Source organism: Frankliniella occidentalis, unplaced genomic scaffold (genome assembly GCF_000697945.3).
Source record: "Frankliniella occidentalis isolate FOCC.00 unplaced genomic scaffold, Focc_3.1 Scaffold63, whole genome shotgun sequence".
Classification (NCBI taxonomy): domain Eukaryota; kingdom Metazoa; phylum Arthropoda; class Insecta; order Thysanoptera; family Thripidae; genus Frankliniella; species Frankliniella occidentalis.
Window position 1 is genome coordinate 775,780 of NW_026267193.1, and position 19,281 is coordinate 795,060.

At 54.0% G+C, this 19,281-nt stretch overlaps 2 protein-coding genes across 3 annotated transcripts in view; one reads left to right on the forward strand and one right to left on the reverse strand.

Moving 5' to 3' along the window:
• LOC113211225 (uncharacterized) overlaps nucleotides 1–12,825 on the forward strand; it is a 51,878-nt gene extending 39,053 nt beyond the window's left edge. The window contains exons 3-8 of the mRNA XM_052268065.1: nucleotides 2,338–2,445; nucleotides 3,351–3,605; nucleotides 6,765–6,894; nucleotides 7,204–7,376; nucleotides 10,792–11,004; nucleotides 11,127–12,825. Of these exons, the coding sequence (XP_052124025.1) occupies nucleotides 2,338–2,445; nucleotides 3,351–3,605; nucleotides 6,765–6,894; nucleotides 7,204–7,376; nucleotides 10,792–11,004; nucleotides 11,127–11,192 (945 nt within the window). The 3' untranslated portion in view covers nucleotides 11,193–12,825. The remainder of the gene's footprint in view (nucleotides 1–2,337; nucleotides 2,446–3,350; nucleotides 3,606–6,764; nucleotides 6,895–7,203; nucleotides 7,377–10,791; nucleotides 11,005–11,126) is intronic.
• LOC113211273 (uncharacterized) lies at nucleotides 12,813–19,275 on the reverse strand. 2 transcript variants are annotated; one of them, XM_052268063.1, is made up of 4 exons: nucleotides 18,999–19,275; nucleotides 15,920–18,580; nucleotides 13,888–15,853; nucleotides 12,813–13,643 (listed from the first exon to the last, which is right to left on the reverse strand). In XM_052268063.1, exons 2-3 carry the CDS (start codon nucleotides 18,537–18,539, stop codon nucleotides 13,935–13,937), a joined length of 4,539 nt encoding a protein of 1,512 aa, XP_052124023.1. In that variant the 5' UTR covers nucleotides 18,540–18,580; nucleotides 18,999–19,275; the 3' UTR covers nucleotides 12,813–13,643; nucleotides 13,888–13,934. The 2 variants fall into 2 exon arrangements, with proteins under 2 accessions (XP_052124023.1, XP_052124022.1); XM_052268062.1 differs by having other exon boundaries at nucleotides 12,813–15,853.
• Between the last annotated feature and the right edge of the window lie 6 nt (nucleotides 19,276–19,281).

A 19,281-nucleotide genomic window follows, 5' to 3' on the forward strand; every position in this document is an offset into this window, starting at 1 on the left:
AAATTTTAGCGTAATGACTGTAGTTGTAGTAACACGATAGCCTGACCGTTCCCCCTTCTCTCGGTTGTTGTCGGGTGGCTATCCGCGCGGCGCCCCGCTGCCGAACGCGTCTTCAAACGTTGGCCTCTGGCGTGGCCGCGGTGGCGCTACGCTGCTGCGCCGCGGTGGACGCTGCCGGCCGGCCGGTTCGTCTTGCGTGGTAATGCGTGACGCAACCCTGAGCACACTGGCGCTGCTGGCCGCTGGCCTGCCGGAGGGAACCACCAAACCGCACGCTGCACCGCGCCGCCGCTGCTGCTGCTGGGATTTGGGGGGGAAAAGGGTGGTCGGAAAAAGACAACGTGACTTGGTACCTTTTAAATTTAGCAACAATGATAATAATTGTACTGTGACCCACGTACAAGAGGCTCGTTAATCGGTAAAAAAGTGCAAAAATCAAGGTGTGTATTGGAAAAACAGAAAGGTACGACCTAGTGGCTTTGTTAAGGACCGATATTGCCCCAAGGTGCAAAAATTTGGCATCTTTGTGGCATTTTCGTGTCTTTCTAGGGGTAGTGATATTTGCTCTATTAAGGCACTAAAGCCATTAGCAACCCCTAAAGGGTGTTGAGTCCTACCTTCGTTTTTTCAGTGTGCGTATCATCAATATTTTCTTCAACTTTGAAGGACGCGCATTTCAACCCTTTGCGGTGTAAGCGTATGATTTCCTTGGCGACCTGCTGGGCACTCGCACTAGTCGAGTTGAGGCTGTCCCTCCCTCTGGTGGCTTTTCCCGCGCGCGCTGGATGCTTCCCGGACTTGCTCCGGCCGTGCGAAAGGTGTCAAGCCGCGTGCACGCTGTAAGTTATGGGCGCAGCGCGTCGCTAAGTGCGTGCATCTTAGCTCGAGTTGGGGGGAAGGAGAAGGGGAGGGCTGCGGTGTCACAATAACGTGTCCCAATTCAGCCTGCCTTAAAAGTTGCACCCATCCTGGCGGAAGATGATAAAGTCATTCCCTGGGTGAGCGAGAGAGAGGGGGGAGGGCGCCGCTCGCTAATGTGCTCCAGTTGAAGCCATTTGCAAGTTGGCACGCCAGCGGTGGTGGACACCGTGCTTAAAGCAAGAGTAGTGTTGGTGGTGCATCCGTGGCTTCCCCGCCCCCTCCGGTGCACTCTCTCGTTTTGTGCAACGTACTTCTTTCGCATCCACGCGTAATGTACGATACCATAGATGTCTCATGTTAAACAAAAGCGTTTGATACATTTTTGTGAGGTGTTACGGTTGACGATGGGGCCCCTGAGGAGGAGGAGAAGGAGGTGGTGGATGAGGAGGTGGACGGGGGGGGGGCTTCCATCGGCCGGCGCTGTGGTCAGGCAGGCGCACTAGGACACGGTGCATTGCACTGGCCGGCCCGGGCCGCTCCGGGCCGCGTAACCAGGCCAGTGTGTATGTGGGCAGGCTGGCGCGGGCTGGCGCGGGCTGCCGCGGGCCCAGAGCCGGTAGCCAGGCCGCAAGCAGCAAGCCGCCGCCGGCCCAGCCCCCCCTTGCCCCCTTGGTCAGCACCGGCAAGGTCACTCCACCGCACCACGCCCCACGGCACCGTGCCCCGCCCCGCCCCGCTGCGGAGAGCTGCAACACATCCTGGGCTGACCACACGCCAGGCCCGACCTAGCTCAACATTACCTAGATTAGGAGCCAGGAAGAGTCCCAGGCATTATCAAATAGTTAAAAAAAGGTGCATTCTGGCACGGTGACAGTCAGATAATAAATATCCATTCAAGAGGAAGACTACTTGCATATGTAAGGGAAGCACACATGTGCGCGCGCAAGTGTGCTAGTTCGATTGGAGCGCCTGGCTGGTAGGCAACGCAACGTAGCGCTGCTTGACCTGGCGGCCTATCCTCCGTTCGTCAGGCGTCAGGAGCGTCGAATGTAGGGTTGAGCGGGTGGCATCTGGCTAGTGGCAATGTCAGACACATTTTGATGAAGGGTTTCTTTTTGTGGGAAGGGGTTGAGTGAGGGACGGAGGGGGGAGGTCGCTTTATTGCCGTAAAAGGGTACCAGTTTTTGCCGTGTCCTTAATGGGGCTTTTAGTGACCTGTTCTGTTAGACAAGACAGGTCGAAATAAGCGCACGAAAAGTAATCCACGAAAATACTTGGGGAAATGGCAAAGCTGCCTACACCGCACAATTTCAGGTGACGGTACACTGAAATAAAAGTGATCTTAACTTTTTCTCGACTGTACATCAGTATATTGTGTACTCTGTTTGTTAACACGCGTATTACTGTCATTTGTCGAGAAAACACCTTGCGGGAAACATATGAGTATCGTTAATGTGCCTTATTTTCTTCCCCTAGGAGACTCTGGAGACCTTACATCTGGGCGAGCCTGGGTCGGACGACACGACGGTGAGGGACAAGAGGACCATCGGACCGTTGAGGCAGCTCTTCCCCGGCCTTTCACAGGTACGAGATGTCATCCCTGCTGATCGAGTTTCACTTTTCACCTTTCCGTTATGACTTTTTTTTAGTACAACTTGGCGGATGTATCGTTCCCGGGCCGCGAGACGGGTAGCAAGCTCCTCACGGCCGAGGGAACAGTCAATGCGGGTTTGAACCATTCGACTCCTGTCACAGATTTATCATTATCATAAGAAGATGTTCCTAGCGTGTGGGGCCGATGCCTAATTCGCCCGCCAAAACGCCGACCAACGTGGCGGGCGTTAAAACTGAAAATAAATTATTTTTGGCGTTTTTTTTTTTTTAAGTAAGAAGAAGCTTTGGAGCCAATAGTAGAGAGGAGCGCAAAGTGATGCGGGGGTCTGACATAACGACAGCTCATGGCGAGCGCGAGGCCCTGGTCGGCGCACCGTCCGGCCAGCGCGCGGTGACGGGCGTGGCGCCGCTCGAGTAAAGGCCCGCGACACCGCTGAGCGAAAGTTCGACCAGGGTGTGGCGCTGAGCGCGCTGCCGAGCGGCTATACAGCCAGGGGCGTCGCGGCCGGCACGGAGCCATACCGGGCCGCCATACCGGGCTGCCCATTCAGCGTCTGCTCCAATTAACAACCAGTAGTACAATGGCGTGGCGAGAGCCGCGTAGCAGGCGCACGGGGCCCTTGTCGTTATTGGGACACTCTCCCTGAAAAAAGAAGAAATGTTTTCAAGAAAGATTATTAACGTTTTTTGCCTTGTTTCGAATATTTGACAAAAGACTTTTCAAATCTCACTCCTTTTTTTTTTACTCGACGACAGTCTCCTGTATCATAGTGTACATACCGTGTGCGTGTGTGAGTGTACGTGTATGTGAGGTTGGGCGCTAGTATGTGTGTGCGTGTGCGTGTGTGTCATGGACGCCCCCCGCTCTTTTCTAGATAGTCGATAGAAAAATCCAGCAGATCACCCGGTCGCTGTTTCGGGTGATCGGCCGGCTAGTCCTGGGCGGCGGAGGCGGCGGCGGCGGCAACAGCGCCACGGCGGGCGCCTCGTCGTCGTCCTCGTCGGGCCGCAAGGTGTCCATCACGCTGCCGACGTACCCGCCCGGCGAAGACGACGAAGACGAGGATGAAGACGAAGACTCGACGCAAGCCGCGTCCACGGCCAGCCCCTCGGACGAGTCCAGTACGCCGGTAAAGATACACACACAGAGACACTCGCACACAGACCACTGTGGCTCGGCGCTGCGGGACCCGGACCGGAGGGGGGGGGGGGTTACATTGGCCAGCAATATAGAATTGAGATGGTTGGCGGGTTTGGATATCTGTAATTTAAACTCATTTTTACCGTTCGGTGGAATGAAGAGCGGGCCATGTTTCAAAACAGGAAAAGGGAAACCATGGACTGAAACCGGTGGTCCTCGTAGGCGAACTCGTCAACGCGTTTCAAATGGCCGGTGTCGGGTACCCGCGGACTGAGCCACTATACTGAACACGAACACGTTTTATGCATGGTTTCAAAAGTGTACAAAGTCATCTTTCCTTTCCGCCGGGTGCGTTTTCTTCCCAACCAGAGGTCATTGGTCAACCGAGAACTCCAAAGGTACGGGTGTCTTTGATAACAGCACAGTGGATAGCCTTTGCGCTAAAAATTGTGTACACGCCAAAATGTCAGTCAAATACCCGCATGAATTACTAACTTGGTTCCTGTGCATGTGACCTGGTGCCATCATACTTCCTTGACTTCTTTCTATTTTCCTCCCCCTATATTTTATTGGTTTGTTCATCGACTCTTTCGGCCACAATGGCTATGGGAAGGTCGTGCGCCTTTTTGCACTTATTGGTGTTTCGTGGACACTTTTCTCACAATGGCATGAAATAGGGTAGAATGTGTGCTCTAGCAGGAAATGGTCATCATTCAGGTCGATCGTCCTCATTCCATCCTCATGGTCATTAATGTCGTTCATTCTATGCGCATTTTCTTGTAAGATTCCTCTTGAAAGTAGTTCCTTTAGTTCTCAGAGACTAGCCGAAACCACAATACAAGGCAAAATATGTGTACGTTTGCATGTTTCCAGTAGGTTTGCCATGTCTTCTGGTATTTGCGGTAAATGTCAAACCAGCCCAAGTTCGTCCTTAGCCTTTAATTTGTCGCACCCCACTTCTCAGTGCAGCGAATGCTCTTCCATGAGCACCTTCCCCGTAAGGAGAACAAAAAGATGGTGGCCTAGCGTAGCGTGGTCTCAGAAACGTAGCCTGATACCAATATCGTCCCAATAAGGGTTTTGTGGACGTTATTTGATAAATTTATGTTTGTAGTACCCACGGTACTAGGTACACATCGATTTGAAAGATGTGACTTCGAATAAAAACGATATTTTTGATGAGGCGTTCTGCTTTGTTCTGAGACCGCGGGTCGTCTTCCTTTCTTCTTCTCGTGAGGCAAGGTGCTCATTCGGTTCAATTTTTGTACATAAATATTGTATATATGCTTTAGCGCGTTTTCTTACGCTTACCACCATCGTGCTAGCTTTTCCTTTTTTAGCAGTACCGTTGTGTATCCTACTAACAACGTTTTACGCGATTGTGAACGGAACACCTGACTGACACCTAGTATCGTTAAAGTTCGAAGAGGTAGGAAGCCGCTTGGATCCTTGCGACACCCTGTTTGGCATGCTTGAAAAGCGCATCACTCTTTAAGTTGTACATAAGATGATGACTTATCACTCCCATACCAAACCTATTCCCCTCCCCATAACCCCCCGTTAGTTACTCTGACAAATAACATCACTATTACCCTTCCTGTGATGAACTTTCCACATTTAAAAAATGAAAACAAAAGACGCCATACAGACTTAAAATAACGGGTCTTTTCGACCGGTTAAAAGGACAATGAGAAGAAACTGACATGATTGGAGTATTTAAACAATGCAAATCATCATACTGCTCTATCATATTTGTATCAACTTTCTTACTTCTATTTATTAATTATAAACTATTTTACTCTGCATTTCTAGAGAGGCAGAGCCTTTACTGTGTTGGTGTATTGCTTGTGATATCTGTGCTTCAGAAAATTCTGTTTTTATTATTACCTCATGTACTTCTCTCTTCATCCAATACTGTACTGGATCGTCTCATTTGTAAAACCATAGAAAATGGCAAAATGCTGTAAAGGCACAGTACATAACTAATCAGGGGATAAAGAATTTAACTATTATTGTAAAAGAATAAAAGAAAATCACATGGGTATTATTTGCTTAGGACTTGCTTATGTACTGTGACCTTGGATATGTTTTTTTCCCGTACCTACTGTTGAACAGTTTTGTAGATTCACTTTAGGAATTTTATACAAGGCGAAAAGCAAACCCTCCTTTCCCTACCCTCTTGCATTTCAATAACATCAATCAATCGTAAAATGCTAGACGAATTGAATCAACAAATTTGATTTACGCCATTAGGGGTGTAATATCATGCACGTCACATGTAAGGAGCATGCCATCCGCTTCCAATCTTTTGCTGCCACGTTTTTCAACGCAACAAAATTCTTATCTTCCTATTTAATTTGTGACAGCCTGGTCGCAGTTTCTGTTGCATGGTATGGCCATATTAAAATGTTGAGGCGGATGGTAGCTCAAAGGTAACCCCTTAAGTTAACAGTGACGGTGCACGAAAGTCATTGAGATATAAAAAACTGCGGATGGTGTTCAGATTTAGTATAAGTTGTTTTCGGCATGTTGGATAACCTAATTTAACAACAGCGTGGTCGAATAAAATGCAGATGGTATGTTGAGGAGGGTTTGCATGTTCGTATTAGTTACTTATACCTCTTTTCTGTAGATTAGTTACTCTTATTATTTTGCCTTGTGTTTAAGTAGATACACTTTCTGCTTTAGTGTATATAATAACAAAGATTGTTTAGACGATTTTTACATTTCGTGTAACTAATATGCTTAAGTAAAAAGTAGCCTTATTATGTTGAAGATAAGGGATATATTAGTTAACTTCTATTCATTGTCATAATTTCCACCATTCCATGAAACATGCTCATTCTTCATTTTCTTAAGCATGTGCGCGCTTCTACTCTCTTTCTCTCTACAGATGTTTTCTCTCTTCTGTAACCCGACGCGATGTAACGGATGTTGTGGGTCCCCAGGACGGACCACATGTCCACATCGTAAAAATGCCTCTTCGCTCGATGTGTGTGTGGCGCTCAGTCAGCTGCAGAGCCGATCGCAAACTGCGGACGGCCTAAAAACGGCAGCATGTCCCCCTCGTCTCCGCGGCTGACTGAACGCGCTTCTCCTGTCCGACACAAAGCGCCGGGCGATCAGTGACACGGGTCGTGTTTTGCAGGCTGAAACAGAGAACCAGCTCGCCGGGGCCGAGTCGCAGGTCAGCGAGGTTCGCGTGCCGCTCGACGACAAGCCCAACCTTCAGCCGGCCGAGGACGAGGAAGAGGACCTGAAGCCGGCGGCGAGTGGAGGTGCGTAGTACCAGAGGTCACGACCTTGGACCCGGCCCTGGCGAGGCCGGCCGAGGAGGCCAAAGCTGTCTGCTCCACTTTCAGCGTCTGCTGCTTGCGAAACTCCCCCCTCATACCTGTGTTCGAGGTGGACCCCTCCCCTCCCTCTCGCCCCCTCCCTCTCGCCCCCTCCCTCACTCCCACCCCTCCCCTGCCCTGGCGGCCGCTCGCCGGCCATGCCCCTGTGTATAATGAATGAGTGAATGAACTGAAATTGTAATTTGTCCGAGAGGCTCTCTTTGTCGTATGAATAATGCCCGTTTCTCGCAGATAACCTGGACGAGGGCGCCGCCGACCTGGAGAACGAGGCTGACGGCGCAGTCGAGGACGAGAACAGGAACAAGCGCTTCCTGCCCTTTAACCTGAACGGTGCGGCTGCGGGCGGCGGCTCCGGCGGCGGCTCCGGCGGCGGCTCCGGCAACTTCCTCTTTGACATTATCCGGGTGAGTGGAATCGACTTGGGGGGAGGGGAAGGGTCTCATCTGTGGGCGCCGGGCGCATGAGGTGCTGAGGACGGACAAACTAAAGGACACTTATAGGCTTTCTAAAAGCAGACAGTGATAAGTCTCGTACCAAAGACCAAGAACATCGCTTTCCGACTGCTGTCTTTGTAATATGATGCGCTTTATGTTACAGCCCTGCGTTTTTTGAGCGTTACTGTAAGGACAATTTCTGTAGTTTTCAATTTGTGAATTGAGCGGTGCTCGTGCTGGACTGTGCTGCCCCTGGAGTCTGCGCGTGCACGATTACTCACTGGTCGCTTTGTAAATGCACAACTAGATCTGTCTCTCTCGGCCTTTTTACTAATATCGTGACAAACGACAGAAGTTTGTTTTCGCACTTTTTATCTTCATGACTGAGTGCGTAATCGTGGGCAGCACACAGGGTGGCCATCCACGGCCGCCAGGATCCTGGACCGGACAGCGACGACCACCACTGACTGGACTCCAACTGGACTGTTTTGTGCATACGGTAACGGCAGGTAGAGGAGAGAGGTCTGCTCCATTTTATGTGGCACCAAAACTTTTTCTCCGGCACCTACCATTCTGGGGGTGCTCGTGCTTCTACCAGTCCTGATATTGACTACTGCCGCCTAAGTGGCTCAAGGATGCCGTTCGTAAAACTCGTTTTGGACGGCTCAGCATGGCTGGCTCGGAGTAAACGCGGTATCAATTTTGACTTTTTAACGTCTACCGCTTGCGTTCATTTTCACTTTAAGTCAACGGATCAGTCAGGCCGCTTCCAAAGAAGCAGCCTGGCTCGGGGCCAAAGATATGGGATACTTTAGATGCCTTGTATGGAGCCACGCGTCTTTCGTGCTGACGGACTTGTCGCCAATAGCAAGTGCAACATCTGCCTGACCAGAATAGGGGCTACTATGGGAGGGTTCTCTGAATGGAGTGCCCCTTTAGGCTGCTCAGTGTGTTGAGTGTGAACGGCCTGCTGTGGTGTCCTCAGTGGCTGCAGCGGATGGCCGACACAGCGGCGAGGGTGACCGGCAAGGTGTATCGCGTGGTGGCCGGGACCGACAATGCTGGTCTCGGCTTCAAGATACCCACCACTTACAACCAACAACAGGATGACTCGGACAACAAAGACTCCGACAGCAACAACAACAACAACAACAGCAACGATGACAACAAGAGCAGTGCCAGCAACATCAACACAAGTTTCAGTTTCGGCAACTCTTTCGTTCCCCGTTTGGTAATTGCGAAATTCATTTTGATAAATATGTCATCATTTTTGACGATATTATCGAAAAGATAGATTTTTTACTATCAACACTCACACCAATGATACGGTACTGTAAATACACACGCTGTATTGACTTTGAGGTGCATTCGCTTTTCTTCCTTGTAGCATGGCTTCACGATATTGTAAAATGGCTAGCGACGTAGCTCCCCGATCGAGCGTCCCGTCCGGATGACCAGCTGTCTAAAAGAAACGCCCACTGCCAAGCCGTAGAGTAGTGTCTTTTTCAAAGGACGTGTGTTTATGGTTGTTTGTCTTTAGAGGCAGACGTTAGATAATTCGTGTAATGTCTATCTTGTCAAAATAATTTAGACAGCTGGTGGGTTCCAAGTTCCGATACGGCGAGTCGGCTCGGCGAGCCTCAGGCTGTCATGTCCGCCCAGGCCGTGGAGCTCCAGGACATATGAGGACCGAAGAAGAGGAATGCAATCGCCCATGGCTCATTATATTGAGAATTGATTGTTTACTGTGACCTCACCAGCGGCTTGCAGATGAGTCCCGTTGATTCCCCCTCTTTGCGTCATTTCTCGGCCCAACAGACTATGTATCATTCTTGTGGTGTTGATCTGGCTGGTGTTAATGTTTGTTGTTGCTGCTTTTGTTATCGTAGGCTGGATGTTGTTTCACTATTTTTGGACGCAAGTAGTTGAGGAGGAATTTCAAGATATGTGTGGTGCTCCTGCGCCATTTATATTGTGGGCAGCGTTCCAGTTTAGAATAAGTTTTCTTTACCCCAACCTTCTCCTTGGTCGGAAAAGATTTTCCAGTTCGCACGATCTGGAAGAACGGTTAGAACTTTCCTCATCTTTGCTTGGTCGTAATTTTGTTTTGATATTGCTCGGCCAGCACGTTCTCCTTGCATCACCAGAACTTCACTCTGTAGTCTGTAGAAAGCAGAGAGGCCCCCCTTTTAGCTCGCGGTAGGACGACAACGGACATGACAAGCCTTGGCTCGCCCTCCAGACACGATCACTGCCTGCCGGACCGGCCGCACCGGGCCTCGCCGTTCGACAGACAGCCCGCGGGCTGGAAGGTAGGCAAAGGGGCCGGTCGCTCCAGTGCTGGAAGATGTTTGCCCCTGCCGCCGCCACTGGAGAAAGGTGTAGGAAGCAGCGCGCTGCGCTCTGGGACTTCCCTCTTTATATACCCCGCGCCGACAGGGGCTCTGTGTCGCGACGGCAGAGAGTAGCTCCAGCGCTGGGCGGCCCGCGACCATGGAGGGCCTCAGCGACAACGCTTAAGAAATTAATTCTTCACGGACAAAACGACCTTTTCAATAATATTGCTTCTTCCAGAGAACGTTTACTTGCCATCTTCCACAGGTCGGACCTGGGGCGCTCGTCCGGGAGCGGCGCTGAGTGCCTCAGATTTGGTTTTAACCTCTCCCCAGCAGTACTGCTAGTTTGCTGTAGTCTGACTTTGATCAAATACCTTGCTTTTGCTAAAGAAAGGGAAAAATTAAATGTCAAGTCGTATCTGCTTCGGCTGCTTGGGGGACAGTCCCTGCTCAGACCACTGATAACTCTCGCCTGACACGGACTTTTCTGACGAATACATGTGCTTTCCTTTCTCTTTCAAAGTACTCTCCAAAAATGCTCGAAAAACTACGATTTATGGTCAGTATTATTTTTACCAAAAGTAACGATGTTCTTGAAGAAATTGCGATCGCATCCAGTAATGCACTTTCATCAAGACTTTTTTGTTTTTTGTGCACACACGTGTTGAGCCCCATGCTTTTGGTAAGCTTCGAGCGCTGACTTGGCGGCGCGCAAACCACGTAATGCATGTCGAAATACGCACCCGATCGGCCGATCAGCCTCACTGGAAACGCAAGTGTGTGAATGTCTCACGCTAGTAGGTGTGTGAACGCCATTCGTACCCGTGGAGGCACAAAGGTGTGAATTTTTTAAGAGAACTTCACATTTGTTTCTTGCAGTGTGCGAATTGGCATTCACACACCTACAAGTGTGCGACATCCACACACGTGCGTTTCACAGTGCTCTCTTCAATTTGGTTTTTAAAAAAACAGTCTTGTCTTGATAGACTTTAGAGAAGGAAGGTTTAAGTGGAGCCTGTCTAACGCCCCGCCTCCCCCGCGACTCGCAGCTCATCGCCGGCTCCGGCACGACCCAGGCGCAAGACGAGGCTGAGAACGCTCCTCTCGACGGATCGACCTCGTCGGCGGGGGCCTCGGCCAGCGCGTCGGCCGGCGCGGAGGGCAAGGACGACGGTTACCAAGAGGGTGTCCCCGGCCCCATCACCAGGCTGTTCGTCATCGCCAACCGAGGCATCGCCAACCTCGTGCAGGACCTCATCCTGGTGAGTCAAAGATGCGGCCTTGTTTAGTAGACTAGAATACAACATTAGTGCGTGTCCCTGCAAAATACCTCTTTTCTCTGTGCCCCATGGCGTGACTCATCCCCTCCTTTTTCTTTCCGCAGCGTCTCGCCCAGACCAGCGAGAGGTTAGTCAACTTCAAGGCGCGACTCATCACCTCCATCATCTAAGGCGACTTAGACGTGCAGCCCGCGCTCCCGGCCGCGCTCCGGCCGCACCCGCCACCCTGCTGGACCAGGCCGCACCACCATCGGGGCGTCGCCGAACGGAGTGACGCCGCTGGATGCCCCACCGGCCTGCCCACAGGATGCTCAAAGGACGCCCATAGGACGCTGAAAGGACGCCCATAGGACGCTCAAAGGACGCCCACAGGACGACCATAGGACACTCATAGGGCACCCATAGGACACCCATAGGGCCTCCTCGCGGCCGGGAAGCGCTGCTGCTAGTAAAATGAAACGATATAAAGCGTATCTTTGATTTGCGACAATACGGCTTGCTGGGGGGGTCCCGCGGCTCGCCCCCTCCAGGCAAGGGATAAATATGTGATAGATCCGAGACAAGCAGTGGCGTCACTAATTTGCTCAAATTGAGCGAGTCGACGAGAATACCTCGCGGTGACCATTTTATTTTCCTTGTCTTATTTATGAACCTTTTCCTTTTTGTAATACGTCAAATGGTTGTATGTATTCTGAGTCTCTGATCTGGCGGTTCCTGGGAGTACAAATGTAGTGGACCTCTGAGAATAAGGAGAGAAGTTGGTTGACTTGTGTGTGGTTTCACCGCAGTATCTTGAGTTATCGCATGGGGTCGAAACAAACTCCTTCACTCAACTCGTTAAAGAAAACAAAAGGTGGGTCACCGTATGACCAACGACATGACTGACCGGGGAAGATATTGTAGTGTATTGTGTGGATAGTGTAATGCCTTTAGTTACCATCCAGCATGTTGTCACAAGACCATTTGGAAACTCACCGAACGAATGGTTCATCGTAAGAAAAGGCGATTTTCTGTCCCGAAGTTAGATTTATGAACGCGCTTGAAATGGGGTTATGTATCTAAAATTTCCGAGTGTTAGCCATTCGTGTGAGTTTCTGACTGGTTCGCGTTCCCTGCGAAGTACTATAGTGCACATGCTCCTGCCCTTCTATCGACAAAATGTCTGTCATAGGGAGCTTGTCGACTATGGCAAGAAACCCCAATCTTCATTCATCTATTGTAATTTTCTTTCATCGGTTTCATTGCTTCCTTTGACGAAGGATGGAAGGTAGAACTCGTCACAATTTGTGATCACAAGTGTTAGGAGAAGCATATAGTGATAGTGCCTCTCAAAGTCAAAAATATGTTACCACGTAATCCTCAAGCATCATTTTATTGCCCCACTGATTCCAGTGTAGCCTTTCATCTCTCCAAAGAAATTTGTCATCAGATTAAGTTCATGTATTCATCGCAGTTACATTCTCTTTTAATTCAAAACATTCTCAAGTGCTTTAGTAGAATGGTATTTATCATTTAATATTTGTAATTTTGTACAATATTTTCTACATCCTTAATAAATTTGTGATGAATTTGCAGAAAGCAAGACTTGGAGGTCTTGCCCAGATTTTTTCTTATTTCAAATGAGGAGCGGTTACAATTAAGTCTAGGGTATCTCATGAAATCAATGTCAAAATTATTTATACACGTATTGGTACATCATGTTTCCTGTTTACTTTTTATGGATAGTTATGAAAATTTATGTATATTTGAACTGACATGGTGAAGTTTGTAAATAGTAAATAATAAAACAATTTTAGAAAAGAGCTTTTTATTGTGAGTGAACAACCCTTGTCCTTGAAACTATTCCAGACGATTCATACTTGAGGCGCTTGATGGTTTCTCAAACGCCTTTCAGGCTGCACCTTGGATTTAATCCCGAAGTGAAACATCTTTTATCTTAGACGTACGGGCGCTAGTTCTCTGCTGGGTCTCCCCGCCCGGCCTGGCGCCTGAGGAAGGGGGACAGGCAAGCCCGCGGGGCTCGCGCGTCCAACGGGACGGCCTACCTGTGAGGCGCTCCGCGGGCGGCAGCCCTACTGAGTGAGTGCTGCAAGTTCCCTTCTTGCGAGTAATTACTAGTTACAAAATAAAAGAGAACGACTAGGAAACCGAATAAGACCAGGGGCCCTCACCCTTTTCATTGCCATCAAAACTATTAATTTTCTTGATCAGCGTCAAACACTATTTACATTTACATATTTACATCTCTCTCTCTCGCTCTATCTCTCTTTCCCACACACACACTCGAGTACGAAAGCCCTTGACACTGAGGCCAGATAACGACTAAACCAAAACACAGTCACTGCCCACACTTTGAAACATGCGCAAAATCCCCACACTCGCGGCTCGTCAGCCCTCTCTGAGCGGTGTCCAGCACACTCTCGCCGCTCAGGTCGGGCAGTCACTGTGTGCACAGAGAAGCGCCAGCCCGCCCCGCGGGCCCACCCCCAGGCTGTCGCAACTCCTCATAACTACTCTGTCGATTCAAATGTGTGCATTGTCTACTTACGTGGCATGTATACTTTAATTAATGTATGCCCATGTTCGCATTTGGAAAGGCATGCATGCCTTGTACACATTAATTGCTGAGCTTAACTTGAACTTGAAATTAAACTTTAACTTTAAATGCTCAGCTCTGTCAGGAAGCGCAAGGGGAGACCGCCCGGAAGACGGCGTGAAGTGAGGCGCCTGGCGTGAGACGTGGGATGTGAGGTGGACAGGCAGGCCAACCAAAATCGCGAAAACATTTTAATTTTAGCGCGCCGCAGGCCAAGGTATCCGCACATTTAGCTCAGCTTCACACGGTTTTAACGTGCGTCTACCTTGTTAAATTATACATGCCATGTACGCTTTATTTAAAGTATACAATATACTCATTTGAATTGACGGAGTACATCCACTGCCTCGCTGATCTCCAGCACCTTGCTCTCGCCCACGTCGTCCTCGCTCAGGTCGCACAGCCACTGGCTCAGCAGCTGCACCGCCGTCTCGCCGCGCGCGCCCGCCTCCAGGTAGGCGAACATCGACATCACGACAGCAAGCCGCTGGTCCTCCTGGTCCATCGGCGTAGCCGCCCGCCTCTGCACCCGCCGCAGTGCGCGGCGCCACCTCGCTCGTGCCAGGACGCAGCGCCGCATGTCCTGCAGCCCCTCCTCCCCCTTCCCGCTCAGCAGGCCCTCTCCGCTGCGGCTGAGCCACCCGCAGAGCGCGCGGACTAGGCGGCCGCTGTCGGGCCTTAGTGTGGCGTGCTCCAGGGCCTCCTCTGCCATGCTGCGCACCTCCTGCAGGTCCTTGTGGCCCAGGGCCATCCACATCGTGTCCCCCATCCGCTTGAGCAGGGCCTCGGCCACGCTCGGCGCGCAGAGCCCCAGAACGCCCCCCTCCAGGGCGGTGCCCCCGCCAGCGTCCCGCGAGTACACGCTGAGGCCGTCCAGCCGCGGCACGCCGATGTTCTTGTGCTTGGAGTAGACCGGGCGCAGGAGCTCCCCCTCCCTGTCCAGCAGGTACTCGACGACGGGGAGCGCACTCACTGCTGACGCACAGTGCAGGGCCGTCTGGCCATCACTGTCCAGCTGCTGCAGCAGGCGCAGGCGCTCGTCATCCTCCTTCTCCTTCCTCCTCAGCGCCGCCGTTGCCTCAGCCTTGTCACGGAGCCTGTCCTCCTTCGTGTACCTGCTGGAGAGGGGTCTAAGGTGCTCCACGAACCGTCTCAAGATCCGCTCCACATCCTCCCGCGAGCCGTCCTGCACCGCCACGCGCAGCGCTGACGGCTCCTCGCTGCCAGGCTCGCCCTGACCCTCCTCGCCCCCGTGCAGCGGCGGCACGAGTACCTTGACCACGCCCAGCCGTCCGTGTGCTGCAGCCATGTGCAGAGGCGCGCCCAGGCGGCCCAGGCACGGGTCAGCCCCCCGCTGCAGCAACCACCGCACCACCTCGGTGTGACCCGATCTAGCAGCCCAGCCCAAGGGTGTCCCGCCCTCCGCGTTAACGTCCGCGCCGTGGTGGACGAGCCGCTGCACCGTCCCGAGCCGACCGAACTTTGCGGCCGAACACAGCGCCTGTGCGAGGGCCGCCTGCAGATCGCCGCGCGGGATGCGCTCCACTAGTGCAGTGACGGTGTCCGGTACGCCACCCACTCCAGATGCTCCTACTGCTGCAGTGGCTAGTGCGGTCACGCCCCCAGCATCCTTGCACAGCGGGTCCGCCCCACAGCGGAGAAGCGTGCGCACAAGATCAGCGCGCCCAACAAAGGCAGCGGCCTGTAAGACTGCTGCCCCGGTGTCACTCATCAGGCCCTCGCGAAGGGCGTCAGGAGAGAGACCCAGCAGCCTCAGCGCGATGGCGCTACTCCCTCCGAATCCCGTCTGGAGCAGGGCCTCACGCGCGGCCGGGCCCCACTGGAGCAGCCCACGCGCCTCGAGCTCGTCCAGCAGAGCGAAGCAGGCCTCCTCGCTGGCGAACCAAGCGGTCAGCATAGCAGCCCTCCAGCAGTCCTCGTCAGCGGGCGGCGGGGTGGCACCGAGCAGCAACCGCACCGTGGGGGCGCTGCCGGAGAAAGCAGCAAAAACGAGGGGTGTATGACCATGAACGTCAGCCTGGCAGCGCGCACCGGCCTCCAGGAGCAGACGCACCACCTGGTCGTGGCCGTGAAGGGCAGCCCAGTGCAAGGGTGTCCGCCTCTCGTTGTCCTCCGCATCCAGATCACGGGAGCCCTTAAGGAGCACGGCCACCACCTCGGCGCGACCACACCATGCAGCATGATGGAGAGGCGTGAAGATGCCATTCTGGTGCACTGTAACATAGATTTTGTAGATCTGTAACGTAAATTTGCATTTTATCTATGTAGAAGAGCACTCACCTGGCCCAGCGTTAAGCAGCGCCTCTGCCACGGCCGTGGTGCCAGCATCATAGAGTGCTGTGTATCCACGCCAGTCCTTGGCGAGCGGGTCCACGACCTCCGCGCCCAGCCCCAGCAGCCACTCCACCACGTGGACCTGGCCGCCCTGGGCCGCGGCGTGCAGCAGGGTGCGGTCCTGGCAGTCCCTGACGCTCAAGTAGGCGCCGTTCTCCACCAGGCGCTGCAGCTCGCCCAGCTCGCCCTCCCTCGCGTATCGGAACATGTCGCTCTTTAGCTCCACGAGGCGGCGCAGCCTCTCGTTCTCAGCCCGGGACCACCATGGGTCTCGCAGCCGTGGCCTGGCGCCTTGCTCCAGCGGTATGTATTTTCGTTGAAGCAGATTGTACAGAACCGGTATCTCTTGAGGCGAGCAAACGAATAACCCCTCATCGAGGTGGTTGAGGTAGTTCCGAAGCTGGCGTCCAAACAGGGCGGGGGAGAAGGGCACGGCCGTGGGCACCACCTGGTCGTCCTCGTGCCAGCGGGATGCGAGCTCCCGCAGAGCTCCGCAGAAAGCGAAGTCACGGAGCTGCCCCTCGGGAGCAGCGTCCACGGCCGTGAGCGCGCGCCGCAGAGTCTCCAGCGGACTGCTCACAGATGGCGGAGTGACTTCGCGAAGCACAGCATGGAAGCTCTCGATGTTCTCCGCGCTCTTGTTCAGGAGTAGGCGGCGGACCCGCGGCGCAGCCTCCGGAATGTGCTCACGGGCAAATGACAAAAACTTATCTACTATACATGCTGCTCTTAAGTGTGGTTCAATTTCGCGATGGGCCAACGCACGTATTGCTTCAAAAGCCCCTTCCGCTTTATGTTTTGCCGGTTCCAGTATTTTGAGAAGCTCTTCGCCAATTAAGTCTTTCCTACCCTCGCTGTCTCTCTTGGTTACCGTCACTCTCTCCTGCCCATCCCAGTCATTGTCGTCACTGCACTCCACCTCACTGACTGCTGCCTCAAGAGCCGCTCGAGCTGCGTTTGCCAGTTTTAGCAACTCCTCTCTCAGCTTTGCGCGCTCTGATTTCTTAATTTCCGACAAGACCAGTGTCTTGGCGTTAGAGCCGTCCTTCCCGTGCTCCTGGTCGTCCCGGATGGTGGACATTATCTTCAGAACGCCGCCAGGCGCCAGCGCTTCTATGAGACCGGCCCAGCGGGGGGACAGGTTCGGTGAAGTCCAGGAGTACTTCACCCTCTCCCCAACCACGAACAGCGCCCAGCGCAGGGCCAGCCAGCCCCAAGCTGCCCAGTCGGCGTCCTCCAGTATGTCGAGAACCTCGCTGGCGATGCCCAGGGTCTCGGTGATCTCCATAAGGGACTGCCAGTCCATGAGCAGCGCAAAGTCCTTTCTGAGGTCTGTGAGGGCGCCGTCCACCACCCCGGCGAGGATGACAGCCCTCTCCTTCCTAGGCTCCTTCTGCAGCCTCTTCATGGCCACCTCCGGGTTGGGCTCGGCGCGGTGCACCACCACGTACGTCTCCACTCGATCCCTGAAGCACCGCAGGTGGGCCGCAGTGCTCCGGACGCTGGCCACCCAGTGGGCCAGGGTTACTAGCACTGTGCGCCCCTTGATGAACATCACGAGGAGGTACTCCATCTCCTCCCACGGCACTTCCTTGTAAGTGGCCGCGAAGGACCGCTTGGCGTTGCGCAGGGCCAGGGTGCACAGCCTGACCAACATCACGCTGAGGTCCGCGCAGCCCGGCACCCCGTCATCGCACTGGAGCCGCTCCAGCTCGTCCTGGAGGCGCCGCGAGTACTCCAGCAGCAGGGCCACCCGGCCCCACAGCTCGTGCCATCGCTCGTGGGCGTCGGCGGCCGGCGGCACATCGCTCGTCGGGTACTCCCGGGACAGGACGTAGCGGAGCATGACGAGGTTGAATACAACACACCGCTCCATGTCCGCGCTCAGCGGCAGGTTGAGCGCGCGGGCCGTGCGCCAGGCCTCGTCCAGGCCGTCCTCCATAGCACGCTTGCCAAATGAGCGCCCCAAACTGCCGGCCAGGAACAGAAAAAACTCCATGTCCCCCGTCCCCATCAAGGCCAGCAGCGCGCCGGGCAGGCTCGCTGCCCCCACGGAGCCGTGGTGTAGCTTTCGCACCCCGTCCTGCCAAACCGTAACCAAGCTCACCCCGTAAACTTCTCCGACCGGGGCGTCCTGCTGCGCATCGGGTGGTGCGTCGGGCCCTCGCTGCGCTTCGAAGGAGAAGTACACCGCCGTGCGGGCCCGGCGGGCCGCGGCCGGCGCCTCTTCGACCGAGTCCCTCTGCAGCCACGAGGCGAGGCGGCCGGCCGCCCCTCGGCTGTCCGCGAGCCGCACGCCCCCGCCCGGTGCCGCCTCCGTGTAGCGGGCGTACCCGCCGGGGTCATCCGCCGCGGCCGCGAGTGACACCGCCTCGAACACGTCGGGGTTGGCCCTGATGTACTCGGCCGCCTGCCGCCGCAGCTCGGCCGCGTGTCGGAGGCCGCTCGGGCCGCCGGCCTCCGCTGCCACGTCGTCCTGGACCCCGCCCGTGGCGGTGACGGCGTAGAAGTAGCAGTTGCCGTCCGCCTTCATGCAGGTCACCTCCCTCTCCCGGTCCCCCTCCATTCTCCAGGTGTCGTGGGGCCACCCAGCCGCCCCCGCAGGCCCTGCTGGCAAATAAATTCTTGTACCTCGCGGCTCGCGTTGCATCGGGTAGGTACTGGGGCGGGCCTGTCCAGATAGCGACGGCCGAAATGGGAGCCCGCTTGAGGCTATAACCTACAGCTTTAGCCTACGCTCTGGAAACTCACGAGGTTGTGAGTCTGTCTCACGAGGTTGTGAGACAGTCTCACACTAAACGGTGTGAGGCAAACATATCTCACACCAAATGGTGTGAGACTCGTTGTGCCTCACAGCAAATGGAGTGATACTTCCTCATACCAAATGGTGTGAGGCACAGAGGGTTTCACACCATTTGGTGTGAGACTGTCTCACACCCGAGTCTCCAGAGCGCCCTACAGCCGTCGCTATCTGGACAGGCCCCTGAACTCTGCCAAGCCGCAGGCGACCCTCTGTTCGACTCACCCTGCCGCTCCGCGACGTCCTGCAGACCGATTCCGAAGAGCGCTCAGGGAGAGCTGCCCCATAAGTGCGACAAGGACGGAATCAGTCGGCTGCGCTTCAGTAGCGCCGGAGTCAAGCAGACTGGCACTTCACCTCGCCGGTCTATTTGATGATCAACGTCCCTGGACTGCGCTATACTCTATCACGATTTTCGATCCCGCTTCGCACAAGCTCTGGGCGACGAGGCTCGTGGAGCGCAGTTGGTCAGGAGGATGCCGACAAATGCGCAGGACTGACGGCGGCG

Bases quoted from the DNA above. Each gene is read 5' to 3' on its own strand.
- LOC113211273 (XM_052268063.1), bottom strand. From the start codon at position 18,539: ATGGAGGGGGACCGGGAGAGGGAGGTGACCTGCATGAAGGCGGACGGC. The intron at 15,854-15,919 runs GTGAGTGCTCTT...TCTATGTTACAG, and splicing joins GCTGCTTAACGCTGGGCCAG to TGCACCAGAATGGCATCTTC.